This window comes from Spermophilus citellus, assembly GCF_964194105.1.
Source record: "Spermophilus citellus genome assembly, chromosome: 18".
Lineage (NCBI taxonomy): Eukaryota > Metazoa > Chordata > Mammalia > Rodentia > Sciuridae > Spermophilus > Spermophilus citellus.
In genome coordinates, this window is record NC_138200.1 from 51679207 (window position 1) to 51697988 (window position 18782).

At 49.4% G+C, this 18782-nt stretch overlaps 1 protein-coding gene across 3 annotated transcripts; it reads left to right on the forward strand.

Annotated features, from left to right (window-relative positions):
- Positions 1–89: 89 nt before the first annotated feature.
- LOC308637795 (cocaine esterase-like) lies at positions 90–18479 on the forward strand (the record flags this gene model as incomplete). Of its 3 annotated transcripts, none has more annotated exons than XM_081274624.1 (12): positions 90–165; positions 12633–12837; positions 13786–13927; positions 14651–14784; positions 14866–15124; positions 15556–15654; positions 15922–16062; positions 16170–16250; positions 16481–16628; positions 17015–17152; positions 17619–17694; positions 18115–18479. In XM_081274624.1, 12 exons carry the CDS (start codon positions 90–92, stop codon positions 18299–18301), a joined length of 1686 nt encoding a protein of 561 aa, XP_081130750.1. In that variant the 3' UTR covers positions 18302–18479. The 3 variants fall into 3 exon arrangements, with proteins under 3 accessions (XP_081130750.1, XP_081130749.1, XP_081130751.1); XM_081274623.1 differs by lacking the exon at positions 90–165 and adding an exon at positions 10303–10378; XM_081274625.1 differs by lacking the exon at positions 90–165 and adding an exon at positions 10303–10378 and having other exon boundaries at positions 16194–16247.
- Between the last annotated feature and the right edge of the window lie 303 nt (positions 18480–18782).

The window sequence follows — 18782 nt, forward strand, 5'->3', positions numbered from 1 at the left end:
CTGTCAGGTCCAAATTCCCCCTGGGCAGAATGCTGCTCTGCAGTTCCAGGTGAAGCCCAGGAATACAGAAGCAGCCCTGGGAGCCGACCATGTGCCTGCATCGACTTCCTGCCTGGCTCCTCATCGTGGCCTATGGGCTCCTGATGCTCCTCATCCAGGGCCAGGGTGAGGCTGCCATGGGGAGGGTGGTAGAGACCAGGTTGCAGCTGCCAAAGTGCCCAGAGACAGAGCCTGAGCCTGGAGGGAAGGCACCAGGGCGGGGGAGTTGGTAGAGGAGACAGATGAAGGAGATGAGGGGGCTGGAGGGTGAGCCAGAGAGGGTCAGAGCTGCCTGAGGACACCCCCATGGAGGAGTGAGCTAGTGTGAGGGGATTCTGAGGAGCACAGTATGGGCAAGTCAGAAGCCTGCTGGCAAAGGAACAGGGATAGGGACCTTCCCCTCCTGTGTGTGGTAGTGGCTGTAGCTACTACTCATCCTTGGATAATAACACAGCAATAAGAAGAGCTTGATGGTTACATTTGGCTCTGAGTATTTTGACCCCTTGGCCAGTGAAGTGCTGGCACCTTCCATAGCATCCACAGGCAAGGTTACTGGTCCTGGTGGTTACAGAAGCCCCTTCTCAACGCTGATCTGAATGACTGCTGGGTTCCCATCACTGGCAAACCTGAGCTGACTTGCCTTGGATTATGTTATAGAACAAAGGCAATGTGCTCTGTACCTGCTAGAAGTCTCTAGGCCCTTATCCGAAGGTTTTGGCAGAAGAGAACCAAGCCCAGGGAGGGTCACCACACCCTGGATCCCTCCCCCACCAAAAGCTCCTATTGTAGTTGTTGGACATAGACCCAACTTTCCCAGTCTAATCTGCACAGAGGAATCCTTGTTTGTCTTTCCCACTTAGATCAATACTGACAGGCTTCCTCCTTTATCAGGGGCATAAGAGAACCAGAATCTTATCAGCAAGAAGATTTCTCTACCTTAACTGAAATATTCTATTTTCAACAGACTTTTTTCAAAAAAAAAAAAAAAAAAAAAAAACCTGAGTCCAGAGAGGGTATAGATTTGTGTCCCACAGTCTTCTGCCCACCCAGTCCTGGCTCCTCCACAGGCCCATCTAGGTCTTAAATAGGGTCCAGGTCTTACACACTACTCATCTTTGTCTCTCACCTAAATGGTCACAAACCCATCTTTTCTGGTGTGACCATTTCCTCATCTGGACACGGGGACAGTTCCCACCACTACATACATACACGGGTGAGATTCCTCCTGCTGGTTCAGACTTCATGTTTGTGATGCCTGCACTCCAAGTAGCACATGATCAGAGTGAGTGTATCCGAACCTGAATCCTGGCTTCCTAGGAGACAGCTCAGATCTGTGGGTCCCAGGAGAGGTCTGGTGTCAGGCCCTGACACATGTCTTTATCCAGACCCTGGTCCCAGGTATCTGAAGGCCCTCATCTCTGTAAATACTATGGCTAGAGTAAAAGAGAGACATCACACTCATTTTACAGAGGAGGGGACTAATGTAGTGGCACTCAAGGACTTGCCCATGACCACACAGATAGGAAGTCCAAGATATGACTTAACAAAGAGTTTTCCAACTGCCCCTGATACATTCTGGGCTTCCAAGCCACTGTGAAGATTCAAGCCAGCTTTGGACCTAGCAATCTTGCTACCAAGAGTGACACATCCTGTCCACCCTCCAGGTTCCCAAGCTCCTGTCTACTTCTATGAGTTCCAGATTATCTCAGCATCTTCAAGGATATCAAGCCACCACATGTGAAGGCTGACCATGATGATGAAATCATCTTTGTGCTTGGATCCTACATCAATGGCATCAGAGGTGAGTTCTCTTCATGCTCCTGTGGTACAATGAGAAACAGGGGTTAAGAGAGAGCATGGGATCCAGTGTCTACCATCTTGTAAATCAACAAGTCATCGAGGGTTAGACCTTTCCCACTCCAATCTATGCTCCTTCCACCCATTCCCAACCAAACCAGGGTGTTTAGCATAGGAGAAGAGGGGGGTGGTTAAAGGCATAATTATTTCTTAAATGACTTCACAGTATCCAAAAGAAGGAAACTTCTAGGCCAAAGAAGAGCCCAGTGTTGATTCGGTTAAAGGCTGGGAGTAGTAAAGGCAGGTTGGGCAAGCAGAGGGTCTGGTCCCAGGACTGTTGGAAAAGGGAAGGGACACAAGTCTAGAACCCAGAGACAGGTTCAGCTGGGATGTTGAGTATGGCCCAGGAGTGGACAGCTGGATGGGGTTGGCCAGGACCTGGACCCTTGCCTTCCTCCTCCCACAGTGGAGCTCTCTGAGGAGGAGGAGCTGCTGAACAGGAGGATGATGAAGTACTGGGCCAACTTTGCTCGAAATGGGTGAGGACACCTGCACATCTCAACCTCCCAGGGGCCACAGGCCCTCCAGTGCTCCCCTTGTCTGAGGTGACCCCATTAGCAAATGTATGTCCTGAATCATAACCTAGCCCCCTCCCCAATGGGAAGACCCACACTAAAAGAGGGTGCTTTGTGGGTACAGGTCACTGGTCTCTTCTCACAGTGGTCCAGAGGGTGAGCCATAGTGCTGGGCTATGGGAGCCAGCCTCTCACAGGGAAGGGCAAAACAGGCCAGGTTGCTCTGCCCTGTGTGGAATGACACAAGTGAGAGGCCATTACTTTCCTACATCAGGACGCATCTCCCCATTCTCAACACCCCTGTGTGCCTGGCTGGATGCCCTGTTCATAATTGGGGTGGAAAGTCAGATTTTAGTTCAACAGAGCTCAGACTGACCCTCACCCCTCCCTGCTGGGAGGGCATGTACACAGGAACCCCAACGGAGAGGGCCTACCCCACTGGCCACTGTTCGACCAGGACCAGCAGTACCTGCAGCTGGACATCCAGCCTGCTGTGGGCCAGGCCCTGAAGGCACACAGGCTGCAGTTCTGGACCAAGACCCTGCCTCAGAAGATCCAGGAGCTAAAGGAGGCTGAGGACAAGCACACAGAACTCTAACTTCCTTGTCAGGAAGAGAGGGGTGTGCTAGGTGATGGGGTCTTCCTGTGGTGCCCACACATGCCCACCCAAGAACCAGGGCTGACCCACTCATTCACATAGCTATTCATCCATACACTGCACCATTGGGTCCTCTCCTGTTAGACACACTCATAATTCCCAAGGAGGCTGTGGATGGGTAAACCAGTGCATGCCCACCTTCCTCCTCACCCCACTATACCTGAGTCCCTCCCTCCCTTCCTCCCCTCTCCTTCCCTACAACCCCTCCTATCCCCTCCTCCCAGTTGCCACACCCTCCCATGCTGACAGAGAAATTTCAAGAAGCAGAGCTGGTACTTTTCAAACCCCTTGCCCACCTCTCAGCAAGTACCCCATGTTCTCATATCAGTGGGACCTCTGTAGAAAATCTGTACACCAGAAGCCCCAGGGTTTTACCCCATCAGGCTCCTGTAATAACAATAGCAGCAGCAACAACAACAACAATTCCAATAATATCCTAATGAGGCATGGTGGCACATGCCCATAACCCAAGCCACCCAGGAGGCTGAGGGAAAAAAAATACATATGCAGCCCAAGCTGGCTACTTTAGGATTCCCTAGCTCAAAATAACTAGTTCCAGGAGAGTAGCCCAGTGGTAGAGTACTTGCCAAGCATGCACAAGGTCTTGGGTTTGATCACAGTGCTACCAACAAGATATAAACAAATAAACACAATAAACTGGGGAACTTATAAACAATACAAATGTGTTGTCTTCTGTGTTGAAGGTGACAAGTCGAGAATCAAGGTGTTAGCCGATTTGTTGTCTGGTGATGTCTTGCTTTGGTTTCTAGATGGCACCTTCCCACTATGTCCTCACTTGGCAGAAGGGGTGAACAAGTTCTCTTGGGACTATTTGACAGTTCCAAAACCCTGTCCCCTCACAATGATTCATCATTTTCAGACTGACTTTCTTTCTTTTTCAATCAAAGCCCAGGTAGTAGACTGATTTTATTAGTGATGTATTTTGTATGTGGTTGTGTTTGTGTGTGTGTGTGTGTGTGTGTGTGTGTGTATTGGGGATTGAACTCAGCGCATTAGAACTTAATGCACTAGAGCTCAGTTCGGGCTAGGCAAGCACTCTACCACCTGAGCTCTATCCCCAGCCCATGGAAACTCGCTTTCAATGTATGAATTTGCAGCACACAAACTTTCAGGCCAAACACTTAGAATTCCAACATCTAACCCACCCAGGCTACAAACAAAACCAAAGTTCCATATCCCTGAGCCCACCTGGGGATTATATGTCACCCATCATTAACTTTCAATCTACCTGCATACTCATCTTTTTATATACCAATGAAGTGACAGGCCCCATACTTATGACAAGCAGGACTGAGCTTTTTCATTGGCTTCTGGAGCCTGGGCCAGCTGGGTGCATCCTGGAGAGCCAGGTGGGGTCCTCAGGGTCCTGTCTCCTGAAGTTGCCTCTTATTCTCTGTGGCTCTGCAGACACTGTGAGCCCCACACTGACATAATCACAACACAGCTGTGAAGCTATTTCTCTGTCAGGTGTTTCCTGGAAGAGGCCTTGACATGTCAGGAGGACCAGACAGGTAGCAGAAGAGATTCTTGTCACTGGCTCCCTGAGGACCTATACATAAAGAATCTTTCAGAATTCCCTCTGCAGCCTCCTGACCATCCCCGCCTCACTATGGCATCCATGTGTTGGCTTTCCCTCTCACCTCATTGTTCTCCCTAAACTTTTCTGGACCCTCCAATAGAAACCGTCTCATCTTTTATCTCAGTAATCAAAAGTGCCAAATGAAGCTCAATATATCCTTTTGTTCCTTCAAAGCATTTTCTCTCTGTCATGGAAAGGCTGTGAACCTCACTCCATGGACCTTGATACTACCCCTATACCCTCCCTCTCACCTACTAGCCTCCCTCTGGCCCTGCCACTTCACAAGAAAGTTCCCTCTTTCACCCAGTGCCTTTAAGCTCAACCACAGGGCACCAAGGCCTTTAGGGCTAAAGATGAAGATTGCCGTGTTTCCCATCCTGGGCACTAGGGGGCAGACGAGGATAGCGGTAAGCCTGGGCTGACTGGATCTCTGCAGAGGTGAAAAGATCTTTTAGTTCCTTTTAGTGTACAGGGACTGGTGCATAATCCTTCCACTCTGTGCTGAAAACATTCCTTGTGCTCCTGCTGCAAACATGCCCCTGTATGGTTTTCAGTTCTGAGCATGCACAGGATGCTTCCCAGAGTGGTTCTGCTCTAGCGCGCTGTCAGTGAAACCACATCCTCAGTTTTTGAAGTCAGTGTTGCCAAGCTACCAGGCCAGGAAGAGAGTCAGATGCTTCAGGGCATGAAACCCCCAACTCATAAGGCCCCCTTTTCATAGGGACAATAATCCTTCCAGTCTGCCTTCCACCACGTACAATATTTAGAGCTTCCTCATAGTGTGGCTACATTAATCATAAAGATGGTTGGTTTTTAGATGTTGTATAACCTGCTTGCTTATGTATGACTGGAGGATGCATTCTATATCAATTGTCATCATTTCCACATTAAACGAGCTTGCCTGGAGGTTGGCTGAGGTTGTCACCTGCCAGCGCTCTCACCAGCTCCCAAAATGTCTATGTGTTGACTCCGCATCTCTACCCCTGCGACTGAGGTAGCTAAGTGACCAACTAAACCATACCAGTGGACTGACCTCCCAAACGTAATCACGTATAGACATACAACACATAACACAAGTGTGTACACATAACACAATAGCAAAGGCCCTGTAGCTTTTTGAAGGCAATTTTTCAGTGCAATGTTACAGATGTTTTAAAAGTTGAATAAAAATAGGACTGATCAGAAAAACATTAACCTGGGTGTGTAGGATCAAAATCATGGTCTCAAAAAATATGGAATTTAAGAAAAAAAACCCAAAAAGTCCTAGAAAATATGACCAGCTGGTAATTAGTAAAGTATCACACAATTTACTTTTTGGTTTAGTATTGTATGAGTTCAGGTAAAAGACACTTTTACTTTTTTTTTCCTTCCTAGGGCCTTAGATCAGTCTCTTACTCAGCGTGAAGAATTCTTCCACTTACCTTTTAATGTAAGTCCTGACTTAGGTATGGAAGGAGCCAGGTAAAACTGCTATTCCCTACCCTGCTCCCAAACTCTCGTGACTTCCTTAGGTAGGAGACAGTTGAATAGGATCATGGACAGTTAGATCCTATGATTGGGTTAGGTATTGGAATTCCTTACTGTACCCTGAGGGATTGGAGGTAAAGGACCCTAGCCTCCTTTCCATTGGGGAGAGGTCACTAAGGGAGAAAGGTAACCCTAACCCTAACCCTAACCCTAACCCTACCCTAACCCTAACCCTAACCCTAGCCCTAGCCCTAGCCCTACCCGAACCCTAACCCCAAACCCTAACCCTAAATTCAGAAATACCAGGATACCAGCAGCTATGGCCTCCTTCTTTCTCCCAGGAGAAGTCTTTTTATTGCCACTTTTTTTTAACTACTTTTTAAATAAAACCTCCTTTATATGCTTACCTTGGCACTTCTCTAATGCTCAAACTTAAACATTTGATGAAGAAGAACTCATCACAATAACCAGTGGTTTCCTATTCATCCCTTAAGGACCCTAACTCTTTTTCTTTTGGTAGCTGGGATTGAACTCAGGGGCGCTCAACCACTGAGCAACATCCCCAGTCCTATTTTGTATTTTATTTTATTTTATTTTATTTTTTAGAGACAGAGTCTCACAGAGTTGCTTAGCACCTCAACATTGCTGAGGCTGGCTTTGAATTCCCCATCCTCCATCCTTCTGTCTCAGCCTACAGAGCCACTGGCATTACAGGCATGTGTCACCACACCCAGCTAGGAGCTAACTCTTAATACCATTATATTGGAGATTAGATTTCAATGTGTGAATTAGGCGGACCCAAGTTCTCAGACCCTAGCGCCTTCCACCCAAGATCTCAGCAACCAACACTGCAAACTACTAGAAAATGTCTCTGCTTATTTAAAACAACCCACCCACCCATTTATTTCCATCCCAGAGAGGTGACTGGCCCCACACTTGTGAGAAGCAGGACTGGGTTTTTTCCATTGACCCTACAGCCTGTGTTTAGTGAGTTTGTCCAGGAGAGCCAGGTGGGGTCCTCAGGGTCCTGTCTCCTAAAGTTGGCTCTTACTCCCTGTGAATCTGCAGACACTGTGAGCCTCACACTAACAAGATTATTACACATCTGAGAAGATGTTTCAGTGTGGTGTGTCCTGGAAGAGGCCTTGGAGGCTCAGGAGGTCCAGAGAAGAGATCCTTGTCCCTGGTTCCCTGAGAACCTCTCCCTCCAGTAAGGTGTCCTTCTGCCTTGCAGAATTCCCCCTGCAACCTCCTGACCATCCCCTACTCACTATGGCACCCACATCATTGATTTTCCTTCCCCCTCTTTGCTGTCTCTAAACTTTTCTGACTCGTCCTATAAAAACCCTCTCATCTTTTCTCATTGAACACAGGTAGCAAATAATGCTCAATGTGCCTCTGGGTTCCCTCAAATCTTTTTCTATCAGACACTTAGAGGCTGGATTTCTCATCCCAAAGACCTTGGGAGTCCCCCAGCTCCCAACCTCTGACTGACATGCCCTCCTGGGGCACCACATTTCCCAGGGGAGATGACTCCCTTGTTTCCATTCACTACATTGAAGCCCAAAGACCTTCATGAATTTCGGGCAAAAGAAGAAAATTCCATTTTGCCATTTGGGCCACCAGGGCACTGACAAGGTTAACATTAAGCCTGAGGGGGCCCAGTACAGGAAAGACTTTCCTTTTGGTGAAGACTGATGGGTGCAATCTTATAGCATTTACTGAGTTCCTGCGAGCATGCCTCTATGTTTCAGTTCTGCAGAAGCACACTGTATTACCCAAAGGGGCTCCCACAATATTTTGTATATTTTTAATAGATTTTAAGTAGCCTTATTGTTGAGTCTAAGTGTGTGTGTGTGAATGTGTGTGTGTGTGTGTGTGAGTGTGTACAGTGTTAGGGACCACACCTACCTCCTTGGCCTGCTAGGCAAGCACTATACCACTGAGCTACATCCATTCACAGCCCAGTGTGGAATAACTTATATACAATTAAATTCATCTCATGAGTGTACAATTTACTCACTCTGAGGTAACATGTAAGATAAGCAAACACCACCACCACAAGTTTTACCAGTTTCTTTCACCTCCTAAACTTCCTCATGCCCCTTCCTTGCCCTGAATCCTGCTCTAAGGTAGTCACCTAATTGCTTGGGTTCCTCTAGTTTGCCTTGCCCCAAATATGATGCAAATGGACACTTTTAGGAATGGCTCTGTCAGTTCACATACTATTTTTGAGATGCAAGCAGATCTCAGATTCCTTTTCCTGGGGAGTGGCATTCCTTGTAGGCACACACCACACTTTATCCACTGACCAATTGATATACATCTGAGTGACTTCCATTTTTTTGACCAATTCTATACATTTTCAGTTTCCAATTCTGAAACTCTTAGGAACATTGTCAGAAATTGTTTATATGGACCCATGCTGTCATTTCTGTTGAGGAAAGACCTGAGAGGAGAATTGCTGAGTCACATGGCAAGTGTGTATGGAACCTTTACGGGAAATACCAAACTCTTCTCCAAAGACTCTGTCACTTTGCATCCCCTAGAGGGGAACCTCTAGGCTGCCTGAATTTGAGCCCCACATTCCTTCATAGGGAAGCCATTTATGAGGGTATCAGTTGCTCCGTATCCTCTTCAACACTTGGTCTGATGGTCTTAGATTAAACTGTATTTAAAAGACGTGTTGGGGTTCTCATTGCAGATATTTGTTTTGACTTTTAGACTCTGCCTCCATCTTCCATTCTCTCTCTCTCTCTCTCTCTCTCTCTCTCTCTCTCTCTCTCTCTCTCTCTCTCTCATCTCTATATATGTATAAGGTAAAATATATACAAATACATACACAGATACGCTCCTGAAACTCTTCATCATTTCACATTATTACTATTATCTTGGTCATTGTCAAAGCCAAGGCCTCTGTAAGATGGTGCCATAAATGGCAGAGCACATGGGGACCTCCACCCTAGCAGACTCCAGATTAGGAAGAAGCACTTGTTGTCCAGTTGACACAAAGGAGCTTATAATAGGACTGAGCTGGAAGGAGCCCAGAGCCCAGCTGAGAACCAGGTGAGGAGAATCAGAGCAGAGAAAGCATCTGCCCAGGCTGGAGCTGGGCAATGTCTTGGAGCAGAGTACACTGGAAGGAGAACTGAATCCACAGAAGCCTTGCTGATTGGGTGGAGGTCAAGGAGAAGCAGTGCTCTCAGCATGCTTGCTACTCACTTGTGGATGAAGCTGATTATTCCCCAATGTGGCTGAGAAGGACACAACACTGAGCTGTGAGAGCCTATGGTGGGGTGGGAGTAGGCTAGCCAAGGATGGTTTGCAGGGGAACCTCTTGGATGCCCAAAGTTGAGCCCCACACCCCTTCATCAGGGAAGTCAGGTTGAGCAGATCCTCCTAACCCAGACGGGCTTCCATTCACCCATGCAGGGCTCAGGATGTTTCAGAATCTCCCAGAGGCACCTAATCCCTGAGAGTTCCCTGGACTAACAGACACTCATTTCACATCTTTCCAGTGGATAAGTGACTGTAAACTGGACCTAGATCAAATGTTGAGAGGTATCTACAGAAATGTCTTCACAAAGAAGAATCAGACGGATAAGGAAGGGGCCCTCAGAGATTCTTAGAACATCCTCTATAAGAGATTAGGAACTATTGAAGGGCACCCAGTCAGCTATGAAGGTCACAGTCACACCTCCCTGCCACTGTGCAAGCAGTTCCCCTCACTCCAGCAAGGTCACCTGTATTTCTCCATCTCTGGAAACTTCATTCTGCACCCCCCAGAGAAGCCCTCCAGGTTCCTCCAGTTACATCCAGCTCTCTGCTCCCTCCTCTCCTCCCCAACACCCTCATGGTTGACAGCAAGGACAGGGAGTTAGTGACTCCAGGTGTGAGGAGAAGGGTCCTGGGATCTCAGAGGGGCTGCAGAGGCTGTGCAACACCTTGGGAGGTGCCCAATGGAAGAAGAGGGGTAGGCCCTGCCCGCTGCACACTGGCCCCATGACCTCTGAGAGTTCAGAGTGACTCTCCTGCAGCACACACCTTGCAGGGCACCACCCATTTCCCCGCCTCCTAACTGTCAGGTTCAAATTCCACCTGGCAGAATGCTGCTCTGCAGTTCCAGGTGAAGCCCAGGAATACAGAAGCAGCCCTGGGAACCGACCATGTGCCTGCATCGACTTCCTGCCTGGCTCATCATCGTGGCCTATGGACTCCTGATGCTCCTCATCCAGGGCCAGGGTGAGGCTGCCATGGGGAGGGTGGTAGAGACCAGGTTGCAGCTGCCAAAGTGCACAGAGACAGAGCCTGAGTGGGAGGGAAGGCACCAGGGCGGGGGAGTTGGTAGAGGAAACAGATGAAGGGGACGAGGGGCAGGAGGGCGAGCCAGAGAGGGTCAGAGCTGCCTCCCATGGAGGAGTGAGCTAGTGTGAGGGGATTCTGAGGAGCACAGTATGGGCAAGTGAGAAGCCTCGTGGCAAAGGAACAGGGATAGGGACCTTCCCCTCCTGTGTGTGGCTGTGGCTGTAGCTACTACTCACCCTTGGATAATAACATCAGCAATAAGAAGAGCTTGCTGGTTACATTTGGCTCTGAGTGTGTTGATCCCTTGGCCAGAGAAGTGCTGGCACATTTTGTAGGGTCCATAGACAAGGTTACTGGTCCTGAGGGATACAGAAGTCCCTGGTACCACTTCTCAAAGCTGATCTGAATGACTGGTGATATCCTTTCACTCCCGAACTCAAGCTAGCATGCCTTGGATTGTGTTCTTGGACAAAGGGGTTGTGCTATATACCTGCTAGAAGTCTCTAGGCCCTTATCAGAAGGTGCTGGCATAAGAGAACCATGCCCAGGCAGTGTCAGCAGCCCTGATCCCTTCCATGCCAAAGGCTCCTATTGTGGGTGCTGGACATAGACCCAACTTTTCCAGTCTAATCTGCACAGAGGTATCCATGTTCACCTGTCCCCCTTAGACCAACACTGATAGGCTTCCTCCCTTACCTGGAGCTGAGAGAACCATAATTTTATCAGCAAGAAGATTTCTTTACCTTCACTGAAAGATTCTATTTTCAACAGTCTTTTTTCTTGAACTCACAACCAAAAAAAAAAAAAAAAAAAAACCTGAGTCCTGAGAGGGTATAGAATTGAATCCCACAGTCTTCTGCCCACCCAGTCCTGTCTCCTCCACAGGCCCATCTAGGTCTTAAATAGGGTCCAGGACTTACACACTACTCATCTTTGTCTCTCACCTAAATGGTCACAAACCCATCTTTTCTGGTGTGACCATTTCCTCATCTGGACACGGGGACACTTCCCACCACTACATACATACATGGTGAGATTCCTACTGCTGGTTCATGCAGGGCTTCCTCAAGGAAGCAGCAACATTATGTCATCAGGATTCATTAGCAGGCTTTGTCCTTTGTAGTAAGTAATATCAGGCATTAGTGATCAGTCACCACATGAGTTACATGGACCACGATCCCTCTGGCAAGGCACTGTGTGGAGACAGCATGTTGGTAGGGACAGGAGTGTGTCTTTGGACTTGGAGGGATGCTGGCCAATTTCCTTCTCTGGTCCTGTGAGTGGCTGCTGCACTGGCCTGACCTGTACCAGGGAGCATCAAACATCAGATCCTAGGGGATCTGGTGAGAGAGAAGAGGAGGTTTGGAGTTTTTAACTTTTTCTTATGGAAACCAGCTCAGATCTACCACATTCTAGAGTGAGATCTTGAGCCTGGGGGAGGGAAGGCCCCAGTGATGTGGGAGCTGGGGAGATGTCAACAATAGCAGGAGGACTGTAGACCTGACTGCCAACTCTCTGCACTCTGGAGCACAGAGAGGACTGGGGCATCCTGAGGGCTGCACAGCACCCAAGTGTGGACCCATTCTGCAGAAGAGAGAACAGTTAAATGCAACAGGCCCAACATCAACCTTTACCCAAATATCATGACTTGGACAAGCCAGATATATCTAGCTTGACTTTCCATAGGCTCCTTGCCTTGATCCCCAAGCCCAGGCAGGACAAGATTTGTATGGTCTGAACTCATAGCTCCCCTCCATACGTCCATTTCTCCTTTCATGCATGGTGATTCTTTATGTCATTTCTTGTCTTCTAAAGCATGAGATCCTTGAGGATGGGAAACTTTAGTTCCATTCCCACAGTCCTCCTAGTGCCTGACATGACCTGGCACAGTGAGTGCAATGGACACTGTTGCCCCATCAGCCCAAAAGACATTCTGCTGGCAGATGTGAGGGCTAAAGGATGGTGGCAAGTCACAAGAGCCTGGTGAGCCTGGAGGGATAGGCTGTGACCCGGTCGAGTGATAGTGGTGGTGGGGATAGGGACAGGGATGAGCAGAAACATTCTGAAGCGAATGTTGACAGATCAGGCTCCCTCCATAAGGCAGAGCTGAGGAGGGCCAACCAGGCCCAGTGCTGCAGGTCAGCAGCTGAGTGGGCAGACCTGAGCCTGAAGTACATCTCTCTGCCCACAGGCCAGGACTCAGTCAGCCCCATCCGGATCACCCACACCGGGCAGGTGCGGGGCAGCCTCGTCCACGTGAAGGGCACCGATGCGGGGGTCCACACCTTCCTGGGAATTCCCTTTGCCAAGCCACCTGTAGGACCACTGCGCTTTGCAGCCCCTGAGCCCCCTGAACCTTGGAGTGGTGTGAGGGATGGGACCTCCCACCCGGCCATGTAAGTTCTCCTGGGGTCTGGGAAACCTCAGGGCTGGGTGTGGGTGGGTACCCCGAGCCCTGGGCCAGGCTGCAGTGGCTCCTTCATCTAAACTGCACTGCAAGGCCTGGGGCTGTAGACCAGTGATAATGTGTTTTTAGCAACCTAATGCACCGGCTTTGAAACCCAGGCCCTAAATGAACAAATATATAAAAATATATCCCTCTGCATTGGGGCAATTCCACACTCATTCTTCCAATACAAGAGTAACTTTGCCAGGCCCCTGGCTCAGGGTTTGGAACCCAACAGGCATTAGCTCCAGGTGTTGAACACAAGAGCAGAAACACATGTCCCTGGATATGGCTTACTCAGGGAGATGAGTTTGGAAGAGGGTCGGCTTGGCTCTCTAAACCTATAAAAGACCTTGACTCCAGCAGTCGTTGCTGAAGATCCCTGAGGAGGGCAATAATGGTGGCTCCTTGGGGACCCCACCCACAGGGTCAAGGGAAAGGGGCATGGGCTTACAGCTGGAGACTCAGTGGAGGGGTGATGTTTTCTGAGAGCCTCAAGTTGGGCTGTGTGAGAATTAACCTCCATCCACTCAGGCACCACCTGTGTGGAGACATCTATGCTGTTCCAGGCCTGAATGGGGACAGAGATAAGTGGTGAATGTCAACAGGGGCAGCCAGTGTTTCCCAGACAGGGCCCTAGAATCAGGATTGCCCAGCCTCAGAAGGAGGTGGAATCAAGTGCTCCACAATCTTGGGCCTCCCTGGGTGTCTGGAATCCATCCCTGCTTCCCTCCAGCCTGTGGCCTGGAACTCAGTGGGAAATGACTTGAAAGAAGGATCATGTGAGGCAAGGCATCAGTTAAGGCAGGGAGTGAGGTTGTCTGGGATCGAGTCAGGACCTGAGGTCTGGATTGACCACTGCTCAGCCCCTGGAGTAACTGTATTCCATTGTCACCAGGTGTCTGCAAAATGCAGATATAATGAATACAGAGGCTCTGAACCTACAAAGTATAAACTTGCCTCCCATCCCCATGTCAGAGGACTGCCTGTACCTCAGCATCTACGCGCCTGCACATGCCCGTGAGGGCTCTAACCTGCCTGTGAGTGTGAAGTCATGGTCAGTTGAAGGCTGGGAGAGCATTTCTTTCAGAAGAGGATTAGAAGTGGGCTTGGGACATGGTTCAAGGTAGAGAGCTAGCACAATGCTGTGAAGGCCTGGGATTGACCCCAGTACTACATAACAATATCAACAACATTGGAAGACACAGGTTCATCTGGCCACCACTGTGGTGTGGACTACCATGAAAAGTTTCTCACTATCAGCTCCAAGAAGGCCTCTTATGCAAGCAGGAAGCTGACCTAGGCATGGAGTCAAAGAGCCCTGGAAGCTCTCAGAGGCCAAATGTTCTGACCCACTGATCAACTCACCAGCTTCTACCCAGGAGATCCCATTCAGGTGCCCAAAAGCTGCACTTTGAGATCACTAAATTCCACGACCATCGATTACTTTGAGGGCCAGTGAATGGAAGACACTTTAAATTAATATTCAAGTGAGGTAATCACAGAAACATCAGTTTTCTTTTCCTTTCAGAGTAGTTCTGAGAGGAATAGATCCAGGTTCTGAATCCTGGTTAGACCCCAAAGTATGGGAGTCCTGATCTTCCAAATTGAACTTACTCTGTCACCAGTACCCTAGGTCATAAAGTTTTACTAGCATTCTGGGTGAGCAGCTATACAAGCCAAAGTGGTATTCAGATTAGGGGTTCAGCCAGGACGGGAATCGGCACTGTGCCTACCACATGGTATATCTCCTGATTTCACAGGTGATGGTCTGGATCCATGGTGGTGGCTTGGTGGTGGGCTCAGCTTCCATGTATGATGGTTCTACCTTGGCAGCCATTGAAAATGTACTGGTGGTCACTATCCAGTACCGCCTGGGAGTTCTGGGCTTCTTCGGGTGAGCCTGGGTCAGGGATGGTCAATGGGGGCTGAGTAGACAGAGGACCATCCAGTGATCATCATCCTTTCCATTTCTCAGCACTGGAGACCAGCATGCCACTGGCAACTGGGGCTACCTGGACCAAGTGGCCGCCCTACGCTGGGTCCAGCAGAATATCGCCCACTTTGGAGGCAACCCTGATCGCGTCACCATTTTTGGTGGGTCTGCAGGTGGCACTAGTGTGTCCTCACATGTGGTGTCTCCAATGTCCCAAGGACTCTTCCATGGTGCCATCATGGAGAGTGGGGTGGCCCAGTTGCCTGACCTTATCACCAGCTCATTTAAAGTTGTCTCCACAGTGAGTATCCTTTACTACCTGAGGCCAAATCTGCTGCCTCACCCTTCAACTTCAGAGCCTTTGCCACTCTGTCTGTTCCATGGGAACAAAGACCATGCAGGTGTCTCTGGAACTTGCCACCACAACAGGGATTCTGAGGATCTCAAAGGTCAGAATCACACATCTCTGCCTCAAGTAGTTGATTTTGCTCTATTTTGATCTACAAAGCTGTGCCCTGGAGGCCTCCTCCTCAGAAGACCCATGTAAGCAGGTGTGATGGCTCCTCTGGCTGACACCTGAGCTTCAGGAAAGGTGGAAGGATTTCATACTTGCTGCAATACACACATGGCTCCCTTTGAGAATTATGGGTAACCTGCACACAGCTGAGACCTTAGGCAGCAACCCCTTCCCTGTCTGTCGGATGATTCAGCCTCTTTTTGGTGCCTTTACAGATGGTGGCCAACCTGTCTGCCTGTGGGCAAGTAGAGTCAGAGGCCCTGGTGAGCTGCCTGCGGGGCAAGAGTGAACAGGAAATGCTGGCTATTACCAAGGTAGGCTGAATGGATGTTAGTGAGGAGACAGGGGTTATGGTATAAGGACAATACAGTGCTTTCTACTGTGGAACAATGATGTCATTTCCAGGGCTTGGTCTTCTTGTATCCTCATAGCCCTGGATGGGAATTGAGACAAAAATGCTAAACCAGGTGTAGAATCTGTGAATGCATCATTGGTTGAGTTGGGATGGGTTGGAGGTAACTCAGTGTCATTAGAACAGAGACTTTCCTTCCTGTCATCATGTACCTTGAATGTCCACTTAGACTTTCAGTGTCATTCCTGCTGTGGTGGATGGGGCCTTCCTACCCAGGCACCCCCAGGAGCTTCTGGCCTCTGCTGATTTTCAACCTGTTCCGAGCATCATTGGTGTCACCAATGATGAGTATGGCTGGGGCATTCCCATGGTGAGTCCCCTCTCCAAACCGCCACAATAGTGTCAAGTGTGAACGGCTTTAGACTTTGTAGGTCCTGTTCATCCCACCCCAACTATAGACTTCACTTCACCACACGGATCTTGGGCCCACCTGAAATCCAGAAAGACATAGACAGAGAGACCATGCGAGCTGTTCTGCAGAGAATATCAGCTCAGAAGGTGAGACTCCTGGGGTTCTGGGCCAAGCAGAGTGCAGCCAGACATTCTTCCTTTTCAGCAATGCCCAGGAACCAAAATTGATCTATGTGATTTGTGGGTGGAACCACTACAAAGCTTGACAACATTGCCCTATTCCCTGACACATCCCAAACCCCAATCCCTACCCTCTAAATCCTGCCTCCCTGCCCCAGAGATTGCTTAACATGATTCTCCCTGATCCCCTGGACTAGATGAAGTTGCCTGCCGAATGTGCTGACCTATTGATGGAGGAGTACATGGGAGACAACGAGGACCCCCACACCCTCCGACTCCAGTTCCAGGAGATGATGGCGGACTTCATGTTTGTGATGCCTGCACTCCAAGTAGCACATTTTCAGAGTGAGTTTATTGAACCTGAATCCTGGCTTCCTAGGAGACAGCTCGGAGCTGTGGGTCCCAGGTGAGGTCTGGTGTCAGGTCCCGACACATGTCTTTATCCAGACCCTGGTCCCAGGCACCTACCTAACGGCCCTCATCTCAGTAAATTCTTATGACTAGAGTAAGAGATAGACATCACACTCATTTTAGAGAAGAGGGAACAAAGGTAGTAGTAGTCAAGGACTTGCCTGTGACCACACTTCCAGGAAGTCCAATATATGACTTAACAAAGAGCCTTCCAACTGCCCCTGATCCATTCTGGGCTTCCAAGCCACTATGAAGATTCAAGTCAGTGTTGGACCTAGCAATCTTGACACCAAGAGTGATACATTCTGTCCACCCTCCAGGTTCCCATGCTCCTGTCTACTTCTATGAGTTCCAGCATCGGCCCAGCATGTTTAAGGACAAGAGGCCGCCACATGTGAAGGCTGACCATGGTGATGAGTTCATCTTTGTCTTTGGGTCCTACTTTAGTGGCATGGGAGGTGAGTTCTCCTTGTTCCACAGGAGCATTCTCCTGGTTACAGGGTGGCAATTACTCTCATTGTACAATGAGAATCTGTAGCTTAGAGAGAACATGAGATCCAGTGTCTACCATCTTACAACAACAGATCATTAAGGATTAGACCTTTCCCAGTCCAATCTATGCTCCTTCCACCTGTTACCACCTAACCTTGGTGTCTAGTATAGGAGAAGAGGGGGTTGGGTAAAAGCCAAATCATTTTTTAAATGATTTCACAGTGTCCAAAACAAGGAAACTTCTAGGCCAAGGAGAGCCCAGTGTTGGGCTGGGAGTAGTAAAGGCAGGTGGGGCAAGAAGAGGGCCTGGCCCCAGGACTATTGGGGGAGGGAAGGGAGATAAGCCTGGGACTAGGGTGGTGATGTGGCACAGGAGTGGACAGCTGGATGGGGTTGGCCAGGACCTGGAACCTTGCCTTCCTCCTCCCACAGTGGAGCTGACTGAAGAGGAGGAGGAGCTGCTGAACAAGAGGATGATGAAGTACTGGACCAACTTTGCTAGAAATGGATGAGGACACCTGCACCCCTCAGGCTCCTAGAGGGCACGGGCCCTCCACAGCTCGCCTTATCTGAGGTGACCCCATTAGCAAATGTGTGCCCTTCATCACATCCTAGCCCCCTCCCCAATGGGAAGACCCACAGGTCACTGGTCTCTTCTCACAGTGGTCCAGAGGGTGAGCCATAGTGCTGGGCTATGGGAGCCAGCCTCCCACAGGAAGGGCAACACAGGGCAGGTTTTTCTGCCCTGTGTGGAATGACACAAGTGAGAGGTCCTTTCTTTCCTACATCGGGACACCTCTCCCCATTCTCAACACCCCTGTGTGCCTGGCTGACTGCCCTGTTCATAATTGGGGTGGAAAGTCAGGTCTGAGTTCAACAGAGCTCAGACTGACCCTCACCCTGCCCTGCTGGGAGGGCATGTACACAGGAACCCCAACGGAGAGGGCCTGCCCCACTGGCCACTGTTCGACCAGGACCAGCAGTACCTGCAGCTGGACAGCCAGCCTGCTGTGGGCCAGGCCATGAAGGCACACAGGCTGCAGTTCTGGACCAAGACCCTGCCTCAGAAGATCCAGGAGCTAAAGGGGGCTGAGGACAAGCACACAGAGCTCTAGCTTTCTTGTCAGGAAGAGAGGGGTATGCTAGGTGTGATGGGGTCTTCCTGTGGTGCCCACACATGCCCACCCAAGAACCAGGGTTCACCCACTCATTCACATAGCTATTCGTCTATCCACTCCACCATGGGTCCTCTCTTGTTAGACACACTCAGTAATTCCCAAGGAGGCTGTGGATGGGTAAACTAGTTCATGCTTCCACTCTGCTGAAGACATTCATTGTGCTCCTGCTGCAAACATGCTCCTGTATGGTTTTCGGTTCTGAGCATGCACAGGATACTTCCCAGAGTGGATCCTCAGAGTGTTTTTCAGACTTTCAGTAGTTTCAGTAGCTCTTTTGAAGAGCTTTTTTTTTGGGGGGACGGGGGTACTGGGGATTGAACTCAGGGGCACTTGACCACTGAGCCAAATCCCTAGTCCTATTTTGTATTTTATTAGAGACAGGTCTCACTGAGTTGCTTAGCGTCTCGCTAAATTGCTG